The 17,345-nt window shown below is 62.7% G+C and overlaps 1 protein-coding gene across 4 annotated transcripts in view; it reads left to right on the top strand.

The window, feature by feature from the left end:
* Positions 1-6: 6 nt before the first annotated feature.
* GRK2 (G protein-coupled receptor kinase 2) overlaps positions 7-17,345 on the top strand; it is an 18,824-nt gene continuing 1,485 nt past the window's right edge. Inside the window, exons 1-19 of one of the 4 annotated variants that reach the window (XM_044919832.1) lie at positions 7-124; positions 10,055-10,131; positions 11,852-11,925; positions 12,038-12,139; positions 12,262-12,336; positions 12,463-12,524; positions 13,312-13,363; positions 13,670-13,761; positions 14,152-14,251; positions 14,346-14,424; positions 14,514-14,644; positions 14,907-15,001; positions 15,076-15,183; positions 15,383-15,449; positions 15,723-15,823; positions 16,373-16,439; positions 16,520-16,615; positions 16,810-16,972; positions 17,132-17,268. In XM_044919832.1, coding sequence (XP_044775767.1) covers positions 12-124; positions 10,055-10,131; positions 11,852-11,925; positions 12,038-12,139; positions 12,262-12,336; positions 12,463-12,524; positions 13,312-13,363; positions 13,670-13,761; positions 14,152-14,251; positions 14,346-14,424; positions 14,514-14,644; positions 14,907-15,001; positions 15,076-15,183; positions 15,383-15,449; positions 15,723-15,823; positions 16,373-16,439; positions 16,520-16,615; positions 16,810-16,972; positions 17,132-17,268 — 1,791 coding nt within the window. In that variant the 5' untranslated portion in view covers positions 7-11. Of the gene's footprint in view, positions 125-10,054; positions 10,132-11,851; positions 11,926-12,037; positions 12,140-12,261; positions 12,337-12,462; positions 12,525-13,311; positions 13,364-13,669; positions 13,762-14,151; positions 14,252-14,345; positions 14,425-14,513; positions 14,645-14,906; positions 15,002-15,075; positions 15,184-15,382; positions 15,450-15,596; positions 15,824-16,372; positions 16,440-16,519; positions 16,616-16,809; positions 16,973-17,131; positions 17,281-17,345 lie in introns of all 4 variants that reach the window. The other 3 variants (XM_044919833.1, XM_044919831.1, XM_044919834.1) reach the window with 3 other exon arrangements.

Here is a 17,345-nt window from a genome sequence, read left to right as displayed (position 1 = left end):
CCGCCGCCAAGATGGCGGACCTGGAGGCGGTGCTGGCCGACGTGAGCTACCTGATGGCCATGGAGAAGAGCAAGGCCACGCCGGCCGCGCGCGCCAGCAAGAAGATCCTGCTGCCCGAGCCCAGGTGAGGCGGCCGCCGGCCGGGCCCGCTCCCCGAACCCCGAGCCCGCGGCCCCTGACCCCCCCCCCCCCCCCCGCGCCCCCGCCTCCGCTCGCGGCCCCGCCGACCCCGACCGGACCCCTCGGCCCCAGGCCCAGTGCACCTGAAGCCGCAGCGCCCGGCGCCAGGGCTCCCTGGCCCCCTGGCTCCCCGCGCCGCGCAGTGCCCCCTGCTCCGCTTCCTCCCTTCCCTTCGCACACGCCGCCTGCCCTCGCCTCCGTGAGCCCCGCGCCCCTGCTCTCTCCCACGGGGGTCCCCTGCTGCCTTCCGTGCCCCTCCCGGTCGCCCGCTGTCCCCGTGCGGCCCCCTCCTCTGCCTGCCGCCGTCTACCTGGCCTGACTGCCATCACCCATCCCTTTGCTTTCCCCACTCCCTGCACCCCGCCCTGGGTTCCACTACCCCCACTCCTAGCCCTCTCTGGTCGACCCTTGTGTGAGCTTTGGGGGAGACAGCCAGTCTTCCCTGTCTTCCCCACACTTCTGGCGGGTCACCGGCTTGGGGTAGGGTTGAGAGTGCTTTGAGGGTCAGGGTGGTGGTGGGGAGCAGGGTGTGGTGTGTGTCCCGGCCGGTGGGGGTCGGGGGAGACACCCACTGCCCCTGTGTCCTCCAGTCCCTCCTCCGGCGGGCCCTGCATGTGGTGCCCGGTGGGTGCCGTGGGCCAGAGGACATCGCTGCACCTCTGCAGCAGCTGGACCGCGGTGGCCGCCTCTCCGGGAGACAACTGATGTCACTGGCCCTGGATTGGAAGTTTAGACTGTTCAGGAGGCAAGCACCTTCTGTTCAGTGTATGGACCATGGCTGAGGCTTGTCCAGCATTTCATGGCTTCCCGACTAGTTTCCTATTGTTTGAGCCTCAGGGCAGCCCATGAGCAGGTAGGACAGGTGTGGTTTTGTCTCCATGGAACAGGTGGGGAAGCTGAAGCCCCAGACACGAGTGGCTTGCCCGGTGTCGCAGGTAATCCCCGGTGGTGCCTGGTCACCAGATCAGGGCTTCTGGCTTCTACTTCCACGCAGGCCTGCGCGGGAGCCCGGCCGTTCAGCCTCTGTGGGAGCTGTGTGCCCCCCGTGATTGCTCATGCCTGGGAGTTGGCATGCTGGAAGGCTGGCTGGCCTGGGAGCCTGGGCGCCTGGGCCCGTCCTGGCTGTTGTGGTCTCATCATGTGACTTTGGGCAAGTCCCTTCCTGTTTCTGGGCCTCGGTTTTCTCATCTGTGAAATGTGGATAGTGTGAAATGGGGGTTGGGACCCTATAGTGCCCTGAGTGTTTGAAGCCAAGCCCGAAGCTGCGGGGAGTGCCGTGCCTACCTCTCCGGCGCCCTTCTCTGTGCCCTGTTCACTGGGTTTCGGATTGACTGAACACCAGCCCCGGGAGAGGAAAATTGGTCTGCATTTTGAAAAGGCCGTTAGGGCCCTTTTTTTCTATGACATTTGCAATCAGATTTCTCAAAACAGGAACCAGGCTGACTGTCAGCTGGGGGCTGTCCAGGGAGCAGTGACAGTTAGAACAAAAATGAGTTCAGAAATGACAAAGCCACGAGGGAGGAAGCGGGGGGAGTCAACCTCTGGGGCTCACAACGGCTCTCCTTGGTGGCTGGGGCCTTGAGACCCTCCTGCAGGTTGGAGTTCTGCAAAGTGTCAGGCAGAGCCTTTTCTGGAACTCTCTGTGTTTGGGTAATCTCTCCCCAGAATGCATTGCTCCTGATGGGGCCCCGCCTCGGGTTGGCTCTGCAGGTGTTAGAACCCTGAGAAACGAGCTGTTCCTCTTTTCCTGTCCCCTTTACCATCTGTGGTAGTGATGGTGCTGATAGGAAGGGTGGTGGAAATTATAATAATTTATTATTTATTATGACATCTGTCATCTCAGTTGATCCAAAAACCAACTGGTGAAGTTGGCAAGGCTGTGCCTCGCATGTAGTAGTTGCTCAAGAAACATCAGGACTAGGTGATGCTTGGAACCAGGCTGTGAGTTTTAGGGGAACAGCAGGAGACCTAGAGCCAGGTGCCATGGGTTCTTGTATGGGGTCACCATCCAGCAGCACAGCGTTGGATAGATTGCCCACATCTGTGAGATGGGAAGAGGCTCTGGCAGTCCCTGTCACTGAGCTAAGGCCAGGCCTCTCCTACATCAGAGGACGCGCCACCTTTTACTTTGTGCTTTGCCCACCCAGTGGGTCAAATGCCTCCTGCCCTGGAAGGTCATGATGACTGTATCTCACGTTTGCCTAGCACTTTCCAGTTGGCAAAGTGGTTTTTACTCCCATTTTATTCTTCTCACAACTGTGGGAAGCAGGCACGGCAGGTGATGTTCTCCCATTTAATACTTGAAGCAACCAAGGCTCAGGGAGGGGAGGAGGCTTAGTCCCGGAGGTGAGCTGGAATTTGAACCCAGGGCTCTGGACCCCCTGCGATGCTTCATTTCCTCCACACACCCCTGTACACGTCTGCTCTCCCCTCCGGCACCCCTTGCCCAGGGAGCCGTGATCTGGGCTCCGTGATCTCAGCCCCCGGGGCTGTCAGCGGCCCTGGTTCTCGAGGCTCGGCCCCGGCCCCGGCCCCAACCCCGTCGTCTGGGACAGAGCGGAGCCGCTCTTGCTAGAGCGTAGAGGAGGCTGCTCTCGTGCCTGGGGTCACGGCTTCCCCTCACCCACAAGGTCAGGGTCCGGGTCAAAGGCCGTGGTTTGTTCCTGCCAGGGTGCCATCTGGAGCTGTTCCCACCTTGGGGTGGTCCATCTTGGCAGTCTCCCTGCAGCTGGTGCCCAGGTTGTGCTTGGCCCGGAGCTGGGGCCGGCATCAGCTCTTGACTTCTCAGGGCTAGGAGCTGGAGCTGCCGGGCAGGCCCCGCGCCACTGGGAGTTGGCACAGGGTCCTCCCCTTCTGTCACCCTGTAGGATCCGAGGAAGCAGACCCATTGCTCGGCCTTCTCGTGGAAGGAGGCAGTGTTGTGTAGCTGGAAGATGGGAGACCCGGCTTCTGATCCCACTGCAGTACCAGCCTGTCCCTTTTCCTGCCTGCGCCTGCCTCCGTTCCCAGCTCGGGGAAGCCAGGGGCCGGCCCTGCCCTGATGCCCTCGCCGTGCTCCCTCCGCTCTCCAGCCTGTGGTCTGTGCTTCTCCCCGAAGGAGCTGCTGTCTCCCTCCACCAGCAGCGGTCCTGTAATTACTGTCATTTGCTTAATATGACCACGGAGGCCGTGTGTAATTACTCTCTGGGCTCCTGGCTGAGGAGCCTCGCTTGGGCAGTCCCAGGAGATGCCCCTGCTCTCCCTGGTGACAGTGGCAGCCCCAGCAGCAGATTGTCGCAGCCGCGTGCCTCTTGCAGCCTCCCATTTTCTTGGCTCTTTCCTGGTCCCTCCCCCACCATGGATTTCCTCCTTCCTGCCCCTTTCTGGCTTCCCTGTCTCCCAGACCGGGCCACTCTTCCTCTGCTTCTTCGTTCCTGTTAACTCTCTGCCTCCAGGACTTCCTGCTCTTGATTTGGGGGGGAGGAGGCAGGGAAGGGGTGCAGGGGAAGGTTTCCTCCCTTCCCCCTCCACTTCTCCATCACCAGCAAAACCCTGGTGTTTCCAGCCTTATCCCTCACCCAGAACTTTCCACCCCAGTAGTAGCTCAACTCCCCACTCCCCAAACAAGGTGATCTTGTCGGCTCAGCTTTCCTGCTTTCCTCAGGAATGGGTCTCTGGGAGGTCTGTGCCCATCTGTTCTCCTTTCCAGAGCGTGGGGCTTCACGTTTTTGCCATTACGTTACTCACCCGCCCGCCCGCCCGCCATTCCCTCAGTAAGTGGATTTGAAGGGAGCGTGAGCATCACAGGTTGGAATCTGCAGGGGAATCTGGGCTCTGTCAAACCAGGAATAATGTGTCCTATTAATGCACGATCAATTCCTAGTAGTAAATTCCCGGTGACGTCAGGTGTAGGCACTCTGCAGCCGCGTTTCCTCCCCGCCCCGGGCACCCAGGGGCTGCGTGTGCGCGCCTGGTGCTTCCAGGATATTATGCTCCTGCCTCGGAACAAACGGAACAAACCGCAGGAGCCAGGAGCATGTGAGAGCCTTTCAGGAACGCACGGCCTCCTTCACACCTGCCCCCTTCTTCCTGTGGCCCCTAGGGGCCACTGTCCTCCGTGCTGGTTACTGCTACTCTGTCTCCAGCAAGAGACCCTAAAAATGAGCTGTTGGGCTGCAGCTTTTTTCCAAAACGATAACCTTCCTTCTCTGCATCGCTGCTCCCTCCAGGGGTAGCCTCGGTGTGGGCAGAGGAGCAGGGTTTCAGGAGCGAGTTTTCTGGTGTTGGAGTGTCGGCAGCGCTGTGTCTGAGTGGGGCGTTGTCGGACCCTGGAGGCCCCTGGAGGCCGTTGGGGTCGGGGTCGGGGACAGCCCCTTCCTGGGAACCCCGGGCCGAGGAGGCCTGGAACTTTGCTCTTGGTGCGTTTTTCACGTAATAGCAAATTGCAGGGTGTGGTGCTCATGCCACGTTCGTACAGAAGCCGTGACGTGTGGCCAGGCTGCCAGCTTGCCCCCTTCCGCACACCCCGCGGGGCGCCACTCTGTGGCCCCGGCACTGGTGGGAGCTGGGGACGGTCCTTCGGACATCTGCGGGGGGAGGGGGGGCTCGTGTGTGCGCTGCCTGGTGGCTATTGTCATCTCCTCCCGGGCCCAGGGCTCGGACTTTCCCATCGGGTGTGTGGCCCTGTTCTCAGGCTCCGATGACACTGGGAGCCCCAGGGAGAGTCACTGAGAAATACTAATAAGAAGCCCCAGGGGACTTCCTCCTACTGCTGCTACCTCAGTACCAGGTTTCCCGGAAATGCCACAGAGGGGCTGCAGCTCAGGCCACGGCCTCTGCTCCGTGGCTTGTTCTCCGGCCTTTCCCAGACCCGCCGGGCCTGTGGCCCCCGTGCCAGCTTGCACCGTCCTGGGGTTTCGCGACCCCGGCGTCCCTGTCACCCAGGAGCTTGGGCACCTTGGCCCCGGCCCGCCAGGTGCCGGCCTCCCGGGAGCGATGCTGCCCGCTGCCCACAGCATTGGCAGGGGATGGAGGGAAAGGCAGCCTGGGCACGAGTCTGGGGCCCTCGGGGACCCTGTCCCCAGCTCTCCTGCAGAGGTTGAGGGGAGGCCCCTGCCCAGTGGGACACCTTTTCTCAGGGAGACTTGGACGTTGTCTCGTTTTCTGCCGCTAACTCAGTGTGGGATGCGGGGCAAGCCGCTCGGCTTCCAGCCTAGATTTCTTCACCAGCAGAACAAGTGTGTTTGCTTCTGACCCCTGCTGTCCCTTCCAGCCCGCGCACAAGCGACTGTCTGTGACCCCGTGTGGGAGTCACCTGTGAGGGCCCAGGTCAGCTCACCAGACCTCGGTGCCACAGAGCAAGGGACCTTGCTTTTCTTCTGAACCACGTGGTTCCAGAAGCTACCGGAAGTTCTCCCCCACAGCCCTTACCACCTTCCTGCCTGCCGTCCTGTCACCCCTGCCCGCACTCCAGGCTGGGAGGGAGGATGTGCTCTCTCCCTCAGCGTCAGGCTTGGCCTGCTCCTCAGAGCAGCTGCGGCCTGAGCCAACGGCCCTGGCCATAGGCGGCCCCCTGTCATGGCAGGGCCAGCCCTCCCGCCAAGGGGCCCTTGCTACTTTGTTGGGGCACGTACCAGGCTCTGCCCGCCCCCCCCCCCCCCTCCCCCTCCCCGAGGGAGATCAGCATGAGTGTGTGAGGCTGGTCTGTGAGCAGAGGGGCCTTGCAGCCCCTCACCCGACTCAGGGAGTGCTCCTGGCCCCAGCCGTGGCCAGTGCGGTCGGGAGGCCCCCTGGCCACAGGACGTGGGAGGTGTGGAACAGAGACCCAAAGAAGACCGAGTAGCTCGGGATCACGTTCTAGAAGAGGCACGGGCCGTGGGATCCCAGGAGGAGGGGACATGAGCTGACAGCTCTCACAGCAAGGCTGGCATCTTGAGACAGTTCTTCTCTTGTGTCCTCTCAGGCTTTTTAAATGGCCAGCACGGTGGGGGCAAATTCAGCAGTTTGTTGACATCCTCATTTCACAGATGGGGAAACTGGGCGTTTAAAGTCTGTGACTAGGCCTGGCCTCCGGGGAGGGGGGTTGGGGCGAGCCCTTTGGAGCTCAGGCCCTTCCCCAGAGAGACGGGGATCCTCAGGGTCCTTCTGGCGGGGAAGAGGCAGGCATTTGGCTCTCCTGACAGCGCAGAGTTGATCTGGAAGCCACGTGCTCCTGGATATCAGAGTTGTTGGCTTGGGTGGGGGCGGGAACGCTGCCCTGGGCTCGTCGCCACTCTAGACTCCACCAGTATCAGGGAGCGGGTGTTGGAGACGGAGGTGACCCAGCCCAGGAGGCCACCACCACCTCCCGTGCCAACCTGTACTTGCCTCCCTGGCGGGAGTGTGTCCCGTAACACGTTTTTCTAACCTGCCAGCCCCATGAGAACCGACAGGAAGCCCTAATGTCGTCGCTTTGGGGGCCTTCCATTCAAGGGCTCTGCTCAGTCTGATCTCATGTTTGGGTGGGGGGAGGTTGTTTATTTTATTTAGAAAACATTTTTTTCTTTTTAAGGAAGAAAGTGAAGTGCTGTGGGCTGGGAAGAGAGTTGTGGCCGTCCCATGCAGCTTCGGCGGGGAGGCGGGGTCTGACCCCCCGGGGCCCACTTTCTGCTCTTTCCTGGGCTGAGCCCACAGCAGAGCTCCTGGGAAGGGAGAAGGCTGTGCTGGAGGCCGGCTCCCTGAGAAGCGACCATCCTGGCTCCCTCATCTGCAGGCCCTTGTCAAGAGAGCATTTCCCTGGCGAGTCCCGTTCCTGGCTGTTGCGGGGGCCGCCGAGTCCCGTGGTGGGCATTCCCGTTGTAGTGTCTTTACTAAGCTGGTGCCAGGCTCGCTGGCTCCCTGGAAACCAGTCTGGGGCTCAGGCGGCCTTCCCAGTGCCTATCGCAGGGGCCGTGCCCAGCGGGCTGGTGGCGTCACCCTTTGCGGGCTGGAGTCACTTTGCCTGTCATCTGCATCCACCTGTCTGGGCCTCCTGCCTGACTGTACCTGACCACCATCTGACCATTCACCTCCATGGAGGATTGACGTTTTGTGATATTTTTTTCCCACTTTATTACTCTGTCCATCCCCTCCCATAGACCAAAACGTCCCCAAACACAGAATTGGATGCAGACGTGGAGTGCCAAGGGCTGAGCCAAGGGGTGGTGAGGATCCAGCCTTCCTGGTCCACTTCACAGGTAGAATTCAGGCACTTGGCCCTTGTGGGGTTCCCAGGGCTCCGGGCTCAGACCCTAACTCCTGGCCGCCTGGTCTCAAGACCCTGCCGGGCCTTCTCTGCCTTGCCCTGGGCCCTAGCTGCTGTTCTGCACCCCACACACCCCTGGTCGGTCCCACTGTCCTCCAAGAAGGAGGTCCTGCGCTCTCCCTCACAGGGAGAGGAACCACAGGGCTCCAGTCTCTGATCTGCAGGCCCCAGGGAAGGTTTTTTGAGCTCCTGCCGTGTGTGAAGCAGAGTGGGCCTCCTGAGTGCCCGGCGTCCCTGTGAGTCCTGTGGAGCTGAGGAGATGTGTTCTTGTCGGTGGCTGGTGGATGTGAGCTGGTGTGGGGCACTCAGGAGGGAAGGCTGTGCCAGCATGGGTGGGGGCCCCATCCTGGCCTCGGAGCCCCTGCACGTGGCAGAGGGCATCCTTGCTTTCCCCAGGGGAACCAGCTCTGAGGCAGCATGGGGCCACCCAGCCACTGGCCCTTGGCTGGGAGCTCTCCCCTTGTTGGTTGGAGTCAGAGGATGGGGACACAGGACGGCTGTCCTGGTCATCAGCACCCTTCTTCCTGTTGGAGACAGCTTTTGGAGGATGTCACAGCATCTTTCAGCCTCCGAGGGCCGGGAAGCCGGGGGAGGGAGTCACTGCCGAAGGATTGTGCTTCCCACAGCTCCGCGCGGCCTTTCCTTGCATGGCTCAAACTTGAGCAGAGGCCTGGGGGGGGGGGGGGGGGGGGGGCTGGGTGGAAGGAGAAGGAGAGTGCTGAGGGGAAAGGGGCAGGGGTTCCCCCGCCTTCTTGCCCAGGCCCAGAGGCTGGGCAGCGTCCCTGGGCCGCACCGGCCCTGCCTGGAGCACTTTCACTTCAGGCACCTCTTCGTGGCCGAAACCCTGGCAGGCCTGGCCCGCCGTCCCCGCCGGCCCGGTCAGTTCTCCCGCCCGCCTGATGGCCTGAGCCTGCTCCCACCCCTGTTTCTTCCCTTCCTTGCTGGTCATCCCTCTTGCGTCGTCCCCACCTGGGCTTCCTCCCGTCTGCTCTGGACCGAGCCCCCTCCTGCCTGCTAGCCTCTTGCTCACCCTTGGCTGGGTCTTTCCCTGCTTGTCCCCACATCCCCCCACCTGCCCTGGGCTGTGCCACCTATTCACTTCCTGTTTGCCCGGAGGAACCCAGCGGAGTTCCTCCTCCACGCAGCCTCTCCTGACAGCCCAGAGCACTCTCCCTTTCCCACGTGGCTCCCATCAGGCTTTGTCACACACCGTCTAGTGTCTTAGAGCCACAGATGCAGAACTTGCGCCCTGGGAGGGCCTGCCTAGAGGGCAGGGGTGCATGGACCCTTCCAGTAGGGGATGTGCAGCAGGCCCTGGTGACCCGCGCTGGGCTCTAGGAGGGATGCAGTGAGGCGGGGGCACAGAACCCAGACTCTCTCATCCCTGGTCCTCACCAGCTGCAGTGTCTTATCAGTGGCCTGCCAGTGGCCTCTCCTATCCTAAGGGCTGTGAGCATTGCGTGGGCTCAGGTGTGCCTGCCCAGCTTGGTCCTCAGTACAGGGCTGGAGTGTTCCTCAGGAGCCCGGGCTCCGGAAGGCCAGACTGATTACAGCTGGCCAGCATGACAGGCAGGCTGGCCGGGCCGGACTGCAGGTGGCCCAGGGGAGTGGAGGAGGGGACAACAGGGTACCACTGGGGCATGAAGGATAGCCCCATGTCGCCTGCTCAGACAGTCCTTGGTGTTAAGGGTGAGCTCTCGGATGGGGGAGTGCTGGCTGGGCTTCTGTGGCCGTGATGGCCAGCCTCTCCCCTGCCGCCCTCCCACGTAGCCTCTCCCCTGCAGCGCTCCCAGGCGGCCTCTCCCCTGCAGCCCTCCCAGGCGGCCTCTCCCCTGCAGCACTCCCAGGCGGCCTCTCCGCTGCCCCTGCAGCCCTCCCAGGTGGCCTCTCCCCTGCTGCCCTCCCAGGCAGCCCGGGGGGAGGGGGCACATGCTTAATTCAGACATTATGGACAAGGAACTGAGGCTTGGCTTTTGTTTTGTTTTTACTATGTAAAAACTTTGAGATATGATTCGCGTAACATAAAATTTATCATTTTAAGTCGTACAATCCTGTACATTCTCTGCATTGTGCAACCCTTGCCCTACCTCATTCCGGAACATTTCTATCACCCCAAAAAGAATTCCCATACCTGTTAGCAGTTACTCTTCTGTTCCCCCAGCCCCTGGCACCCACTAATCTGCTTTCCGTCTCTGTAGATTTCCCTGTTCTGGACACGCGAGATAAGTGGAATCATAGAACTCGTGGCCTTTTGTGACTCTCTCTTTTCACTTAGCACGCGGAGGTTCACCCATGTGGTAGCATTTCTGTACGTCAGCGCTTCGGCCCACTTTACGGCCGAGCAGGATTGTACGGTCAGGTCAGGCCCCATCTTGGTTACCCATCATCTGCTGATGGTGAGGCCTGGCTTCTGAGGCTTGGCCGGCTTCCCGAAGCTGGCATGAGGCCGTACTGGGACCCGACTTCTGAGCAGCCACCTGCTGGCCACCCTAGCTTTGAGGGACAGAGCACGGGTGGGCAGGCCCAGGCTGGTGGCTGCCTCCCTGGAGGCGGCGGTGGCACTCTGCATTCCGGGAGAGCCCGGGGGCTCACCGAGGCCCTCCTGTCTCTCAGCATCCGCAGTGTCATGCAGAAGTACCTGGAGGACCGGGGCGAGGTGACCTTTGAGAAGATCTTCTCCCAGAAGCTGGGTGAGTCCGTGCGGAGCTCTGCTGGCCCCGAGGGCCTCCCACCACTGTCCAGCTGCCCAGGCCCCGGGGTGTGGGGGCAGGAGGACCCGGAGGCCGCTTTCCTGCCCGCCCCCCCAGCTGGCCAGCCTCTGTTCCCCCCGCTCCCTGGAGGTTTGGCAGGGCAGCAGCGAGCACCCCGTCTCCCAGGGTGGCCGCGGCCCAGCGTGCCTCCCAGCCCCTGGCCGTCGGCCCCGGGAGCCCTGTGAAGGGGGTGGGGGCCCAGCAGTCTTCCAGGGCTGCCGGGGAAGTTCCTCCTTGGGGTTTTTGTTTGTGAGAGTTGCAGCTTCCCCTTGGCGCAGGCACAGCTGCTCGGGCCGTTGGTAGAACTGACAGGAAGGGGCGGGGCCCTTCCTGTGGCGCCTGCCGAGCTGTGGTCGTCGCCCCCGCCCCCATGGGCCCTCTTTGTGAGCAACCTGCTTTGGCCGGGCCCCTAAGATCCTCCTCCTCCTCCAGTGCCCTTGTTTTACCAGCCACTGCTGCAGACCTGGCCTGCAGGGCAGGGCTGGGTTGGGGTGGGTCTCCGGGAAGCAGGGCTCCAGGCCCTCTGGGCTCAGGTCTGGCCTTCCTGAGAGCAGGATCTCAGCTCTGCAATGGGAGTGGGCCTGGCCTGGCGTGGCCTGGCAGATCAGGCCCTGGAGGGCAGTCTTGGGGAGTCAGTATATCAGGAAGCACAGATTGGGTCCGTGGTCTGTGCTGTGTGACCTCGGGTACATCGTTTCACATCTCTGTGCTTGTTGGTGTCCTCACCTGGGAATTAGGACTGAGAAGCCCTGTTGCCCGGGACTGTTGGAGGGCCAGATGCGGCGTCCTCAGTGAAAGCCCCTAGCCCACTGGGAAACCCAGGCCACAAGTTACTCGAAGTCCAGGCCACCCTTACCAGAGCACACATGGCTGTGTGCTCTGGCTGAGGGGCTCAGGCAGTGCCCCCAAAGAGGCATGGAAGCCATCCAGCACAAGCCTGGTCCCCCATGTGAGGCTGGGGGGAGTGGGCACTGCCCTTACTTCTGCTTTGAACCCTCAGGGCTGCTCTGGGGCCAGGCCTCCAGCCCCCATTCCCCTGGGAAGGGTGAGGCCTCCTGGGAGCCCTTCCCGTAGTTTGTCCCACCTCTTACCTTCCCCAGTCACCCCTGGCCTGCGTTTCCCAGGACCTCCCATCTGGTAGAAGAGCCCCAAGTTCTACTCATGCCCACCTGACAGGCCTCCCGGAAGTCTGTTTCTGTAACTGTTTCTCAGGGCTGCTGTGAAAATCAGCCAGATATGGAGAGGGCATGATATGGGGGGGGAGTCCAGGGAGAGGCCCCCTGGAAGGCTGCCCTCCCCCCTGCTGTGCTCTGGCCTGACCCAGGGGGATCAGCACCCACACAGCCTGCCCGGTGGGCATGTTGCCCTTGAGCAACAGGTGCAGGCCCTGGACTGCAGCCAGAGGGTGGGCAGCCAGAGCCAGCCCCAAGCCTCCGCCTCCCCAGAGAGCCCATCACATCCCAGCCACCCCCCGAGGAAGCAGATTCTGGGAGGGGTGGGACTGAGAATCTTCAGTTTGTGCCAGCTTTGGAGGCCACCTTGCCCAGTCCCTGCCTAGGGCAGAGACCACCTCTGCATTCTGCCCACGCCACCCACCATGAAGGGAAGGCCTCTGAGGGGTGTGGCTCCATGTGACCCGACCCGACCCCCTTGCTTTCAGGGTACCTGCTCTTCCGAGACTTCTGCCTGAAACACCTAGAGGAGGCCAAGCCCTTGGTGGAGTTCTACGAGGAGGTGAGGCCCCTGCTGCCTGGAGAGAGGGGAGGGGGTTGGGCTGCGTTCATTGAATCTGCAAGATACCTGGCATTGGCGCCTCCATGTCACCTGTGGGGATCTTGTCGTCTAGATCAAGAAATACGAGAAGCTGGAGACAGAGGAAGAGCGCTTGGCTCGCAGCCGGGAGGTCTTCGACACCTACATCATGAAGGAGCTGCTGGCCTGCTCGCATGTGAGTGCCCCGGCCAGCTTGTCCTCAGGCCTAGACCCAAGGGCCGGCCCACAGCGGCCTGGGCGCTGGGATGGAACGAAAGGACCCTGCGGAGAATTCACAGCCACCTCTGTCTTCCCCAGCCCTTCTCGAAAAGTGCCACTGAGCACGTCCAGGGTCACCTGGTGAAGAAACAGGTGCCTCCGGATCTCTTCCAGGTGTGTACTGGGCCTATTCCCTGCTGCCTCCCGGCCCAGCCAGGGTCACCCTTGGGCAGCTGAGGCCACGGAGCGTGGTCAGCTCCTAGTCTGGCTCAGTCACCAACCTCCAGCTTCCTCCCTTAGCCATACATCGAAGAGATTTGTCAGAACCTCCGAGGGGATGTGTTCCAGAAATTCATCGAGAGGTGAGAGCTGGGCACGTGCGGGAGGGGAAGGTGAGGAAGAGACTGTTCTGAGAGGGTGTGGATGGCGTGCAGGAGAAAAGCCAGCCTGCTTCGGGCCCGGGGCATGCCGGTGTCTGGGCCCCACTAGCGGCCCTGTACAGACACTCCTCAGAGGTGGGACAGGCTCCCAGCCGTCACTTCCTGCACACTCCCGCCCTGCCCTTCTTAGCCCCAGGCATCTCTGAGCCTGTCCCAGGTGATTCTCCAGGGAGCAAGAGACCACCTAAGTGTCTTTCCTTCTCATGGACTGTTCAGCACCTTGCTGGGCCCAAGAAGCATCGGGGCCATGCTAGGGGTGGGCACAACAGGACACAGTGTCCTCCGCTGTGGCCCTCACGGCCGGAGCTGGCCTGGTGGGTGGGAGCTGTAGGCCGCCTTCAGCTTGATGTAAAGAACAGCTTTCCAGGGCCCCAGCTGCGCAGCCGTGGAGTGGGAGCCTCAGCGTGGGGCGGGGGGGAGGTGAATGCCATGTTGCTGGAGGTGTGCAAGCAAGGATGAGATGAGCATTGTCAGAGCTATGGTAGCAGGAGGTCTGGATCAGACCAGAGGACCTCTTGTCCAAGCTTATCTGAAACCCGACAGCAGGTGGCCAGGCCCCACGTGGGCCAGCACTGTGCCTAGGCAGTCCAGGAGGGGACACTGAGGCTCGGGACCGCAGGCGGTGGCCGTGATATGGGGTAGGCTTGCCCCCGGCATCATTTTGCCTGCTTTCTGAAGCTCATCGGAGCCCCGGGTTCTTCTCTTACAGTGATAAATTCACACGGTTTTGTCAGTGGAAGAACGTGGAGCTCAACATCCATGTGAGTGGGCTGGAGGCCGTGGAGGACTGTGCTCCCTCCCTCCCTGCTTGCCCTCCCCAGGCTTGGTCGGGGCTGGCGGGGGGCAGGGGAGTCTGCCCTTCAGCCCCCAGGGTGATGGCTGAGGGGGTCTGTGCCAGGATCCCAGTGGGGGTGGTTCAGGGCAGGTAAGTGCGTGGTGAGGGGGGCCCTGTGTATGCCCCCCCTCCGGCATGGGACTGGCCCCCTGCTGCCTGGGTGTCTTTGCCCCGAGGAAGGGCCCGGGCAGCCCGCAGTGACCCCTGTTGTTCCCCCCCCCCCCCCCCGCAGCTGACCATGAACGACTTCAGCGTGCACCGCATCATCGGGCGAGGGGGCTTTGGCGAGGTCTATGGGTGCCGGAAGGCCGACACGGGCAAGATGTGAGCACCGGCTCGGATCCAGTGTCGAGTGGGGTGCCTGAGGGAAGGGAGGGCCCCCTGGGGATGTCCGTGGGGATTGGGGCCCCCAGGTACCAAGTGAGCAGATCTCTGCAGAGGGCCCCTGTTTCCCTCCGTCCTGTGTGTGTGCTGCTCCTCACCCCACAGGCCCCCAGAGCCCCTGACTCACCAGCACTTTCTCCTGCCGTCTTTCTGTCTTGACTCTGACGTGTCTTACGCTTGTTGCAGTGTCTAGTCTTCGCTGCAAGAGCCCTGAGGACTGCTTCCCGCCCCTGCTGACCCCCAGGTGCAGCCCTGAGCTCTGCACTGAAGGTGCAGGTGGACTGACTGACCGACCGGCATCCCCCCTCCCCCTCCCCTCTCCCCCACCAGGTACGCCATGAAGTGTCTGGATAAGAAGCGCATCAAGATGAAGCAGGGGGAGACCCTGGCCCTGAACGAGCGCATCATGCTGTCCCTCGTCAGCACTGGGGTGAGCCGGGAGGGCCCGGGTTGGTTCCCGCAGCAGCCTTTGGTTCCGGAGGCGGGTGCAGCCCCTGCTGACCTCCCCTCCCGTGCCCTCCTAGGACTGCCCGTTCATTGTCTGCATGTCGTACGCGTTCCACACGCCGGACAAGCTCAGCTTCATCCTCGATCTCATGAACGGTGAGTGTGTGGCCTGGCCCCAGGTGGACCCCGGGCCCGGGGGCTGGCCGGGGAGCTGAGCGCCACCCCTGTGGGGCTGCCTCCCCCAGGCGGGGACCTGCACTACCACCTGTCCCAGCACGGGGTTTTCTCCGAGGCCGATATGCGCTTCTACGCCGCCGAGATCATCCTGGGCCTGGAGCACATGCACAGCTGCTTTGTCGTCTACCGGGACCTGAAGGTGACGCTCCGCACCCCCTCCCCCCCAGTGTGATGGGCACAGGGCCTCTGGGGGCCGGCCGGCCACTCCCTTCCTCACCCTGCCGGCCGCCGAGCCATTGTCACAATTCTGGTTGTCGTGTGGGAAAGGAGAAGACCCTGCCCGGGGCCTCGTCCCTGGACACCCATGACCCCCTAGAGTGACCGGACCCTAGCTGGCATCTTGCCTGGCCAGACCGTGTCCTGAGCCGCCCCGGAGGCAGCTCACTAGGCTTCCTCCACAGCCAGCCAACATCCTCCTGGACGAGCACGGCCACGTGCGCATCTCAGACCTGGGCCTGGCCTGCGACTTCTCCAAGAAGAAGCCCCATGCCAGCGTGTGAGTGCCCGGCCCCCCACTCTCCCTTCCTGCACCCTCCGCCCGACGCACTCACGGCCTCCTTGCTTCCACAGGGGTACCCACGGGTACATGGCCCCCGAGGTCCTGCAGAAGGGCGTGGCCTACGATAGCAGTGCTGACTGGTTCTCCCTGGGCTGCATGCTTTTCAAGTTGCTGCGGGGGTAAATGTTCTGTCCCAGGCGGGCGGTGGGAGGGAACAGAGAGGACCTCTTCCCGAGTCCAGGTAGCGGCCTAGGGGAGGGGGGCCCACAGCTGCCTGGGTGTTAGGGTGGCACCGTCCCTGGCTTTAGATGAGGATCGTTGCTGCTGCCTGCCTCAGTTTCCCCATTCCTGTCCTCTGACCTTGTGCCTCCTGTCCAGGCACAGTCCCTTCCGGCAGCACAAGACCAAAGATAAGCATGAGATTGACCGCATGACATTGACAATGGTGAGTGTAGGGTGGCTGGGTGGAGTCCACGGGGGGCCAGGGTGGGGCTGGGGTCTCCCGTGCGTGTCTGGGTCCTGGACTCTTGGTTCTCACCAACGAACAACAAACTCGGGCCACTCATCCTTACTCTGGCCTCCTGCCCCAGAGGCTCCCCGTCCCTGTGTTGTCAGAACAAACATGCCTGCTGGGGTGAGTGAGGAAGCTGGGCGCTGTCTCTCTGCCGGGGGCCAGGACTCTTCTTCGGCCCCTGCCAACGTCCGCTCCTCCCTGCAGGCTGTGGAGCTGCCCGACTCCTTCTCCCCCGAGCTCCGTTCCCTGTTGGAGGGGCTGCTGCAGAGGGATGTCAACCGGAGACTGGGCTGCCTGGGCCGAGGGTGAGTGCCTGAGACCAGGGCCACTGTCTCAGTCCCTCCCTCCCTGCCAGGGCCGTGTGGGCATGCCGCTAGGCCGGCCTGAGGATGAGGCCTGTGTCCCATCACCGGATCCCCCTCCTGGTGCCAGCCTCGTTTGAGGAGCTCACGGGCTAGGGTGTGACCAGCCCCGTCCAGTGTTCTCGGGGCAGGGCTGCCTGGGGTTGCAGCTGCCGGAACTGGCGGGGGACCGGCTTCCAGAAGGGGCCCCTGTAACAAAGATGATGACGATAATGATGATGACAAGAGCTTTTGGTGTTTATTAAACATTTTACTGAGTGCTGGGCATGATGTTGCAAGATTTACAAATGTGAAAACTCACAACAGCCCTAGGGTGTGGGAACTGTTGCTCTCCCCGTTTTAGAGATGAGGAAACAGGCTGAAGTTTAAGGAACTTGCCCAAGGTGACGGAGCCAAAGAATGGCTGGCCCAGGAGTTAGCCTGGGTCACCTGCTCCAGCGCCCAGACGTGCCCCCCCCCCCCCCCCCCATGATGGCCCGCATCTCCCCACAGGGCCCAGGAGGTGAAGGAGAGCCCTTTCTTCCGCTCCCTGGACTGGCAGATGGTCTTCTTGCAGAAGGTACCAGCCAGGGCTGGGGCCAGGCGGGCGCCCCAGAGGCCCCTGCCTGGTGCTGACGCCCAGCCTGTGTTCTGCCGCAGTACCCTCCCCCGCTGATACCCCCTCGAGGGGAGGTGAACGCTGCTGACGCCTTTGACATTGGCTCCTTTGACGAGGAGGACACAAAAGGAATCAAGGTACCAGGCCTGCCCCGGCCTCTCCCACCTGAGCCCTGATCCTGGCCTGCTGGGCTCCATCAGCGGCTGGGCCTCGGGCTCCTCCTCCCCAGATATGCCCGGTGGGGGGGGGGGGGCTGTTGGCCCCCCCCCCCCCCCCCCCGCCTGGGAGCCCTGTGGCTGACGGGTGTCCCTGCCCTGTCCCCTCATCGAAGTTGCTGGACAGTGACCAGGAGCTGTACCGCAACTTTCCCCTCACCATCTCCGAGCGGTGGCAGCAGGAGGTGGCTGAGACGGTCTTCGACACCATCAATGCCGAGACGGACCGGATGGAGGCCCGCAAGAAAACCAAAAACAAGCAGTTGGGCCACGAGGAAGGTGAGGCTTCGCGGCTGCCGGGGACACCCACTGCTCGTTTAGAGACGAGAAGTAGGCTCGGGTTTCGGGAAGCCACCCGAGGTGACAGCCAGCGCGGCCGAACAAGGACTCAGACCCCGCGCGGGCCGGCCTGAGTCCGCCTCTCCCTCTCCTCGTCAGACTACGCCCTGGGCAAGGACTGCATCATGCATGGCTACATGTCCAAGATGGGCAACCCCTTCCTGACCCAGTGGCAGCGGCGGTATTTCTACCTGTTCCCCAACCGGCTGGAGTGGCGGGGCGGGGGCGAGGCCCCGGGGGGAAGCGGGGTGGGGGGGGGGGGGGGGGGGGGGCCCGGGTCCTGCGTCCCCCCGGCCCCGCCCCCCCCCCCCCC

The sequence above is a fragment of the Neomonachus schauinslandi genome, chromosome 11 (genome assembly GCF_002201575.2).
Source record: "Neomonachus schauinslandi chromosome 11, ASM220157v2, whole genome shotgun sequence".
NCBI classification, from domain to species: domain Eukaryota; kingdom Metazoa; phylum Chordata; class Mammalia; order Carnivora; family Phocidae; genus Neomonachus; species Neomonachus schauinslandi.
Note: the sequence above shows the minus strand (reverse complement) of the source record. Positions and strands in the feature narration are given on the sequence as shown.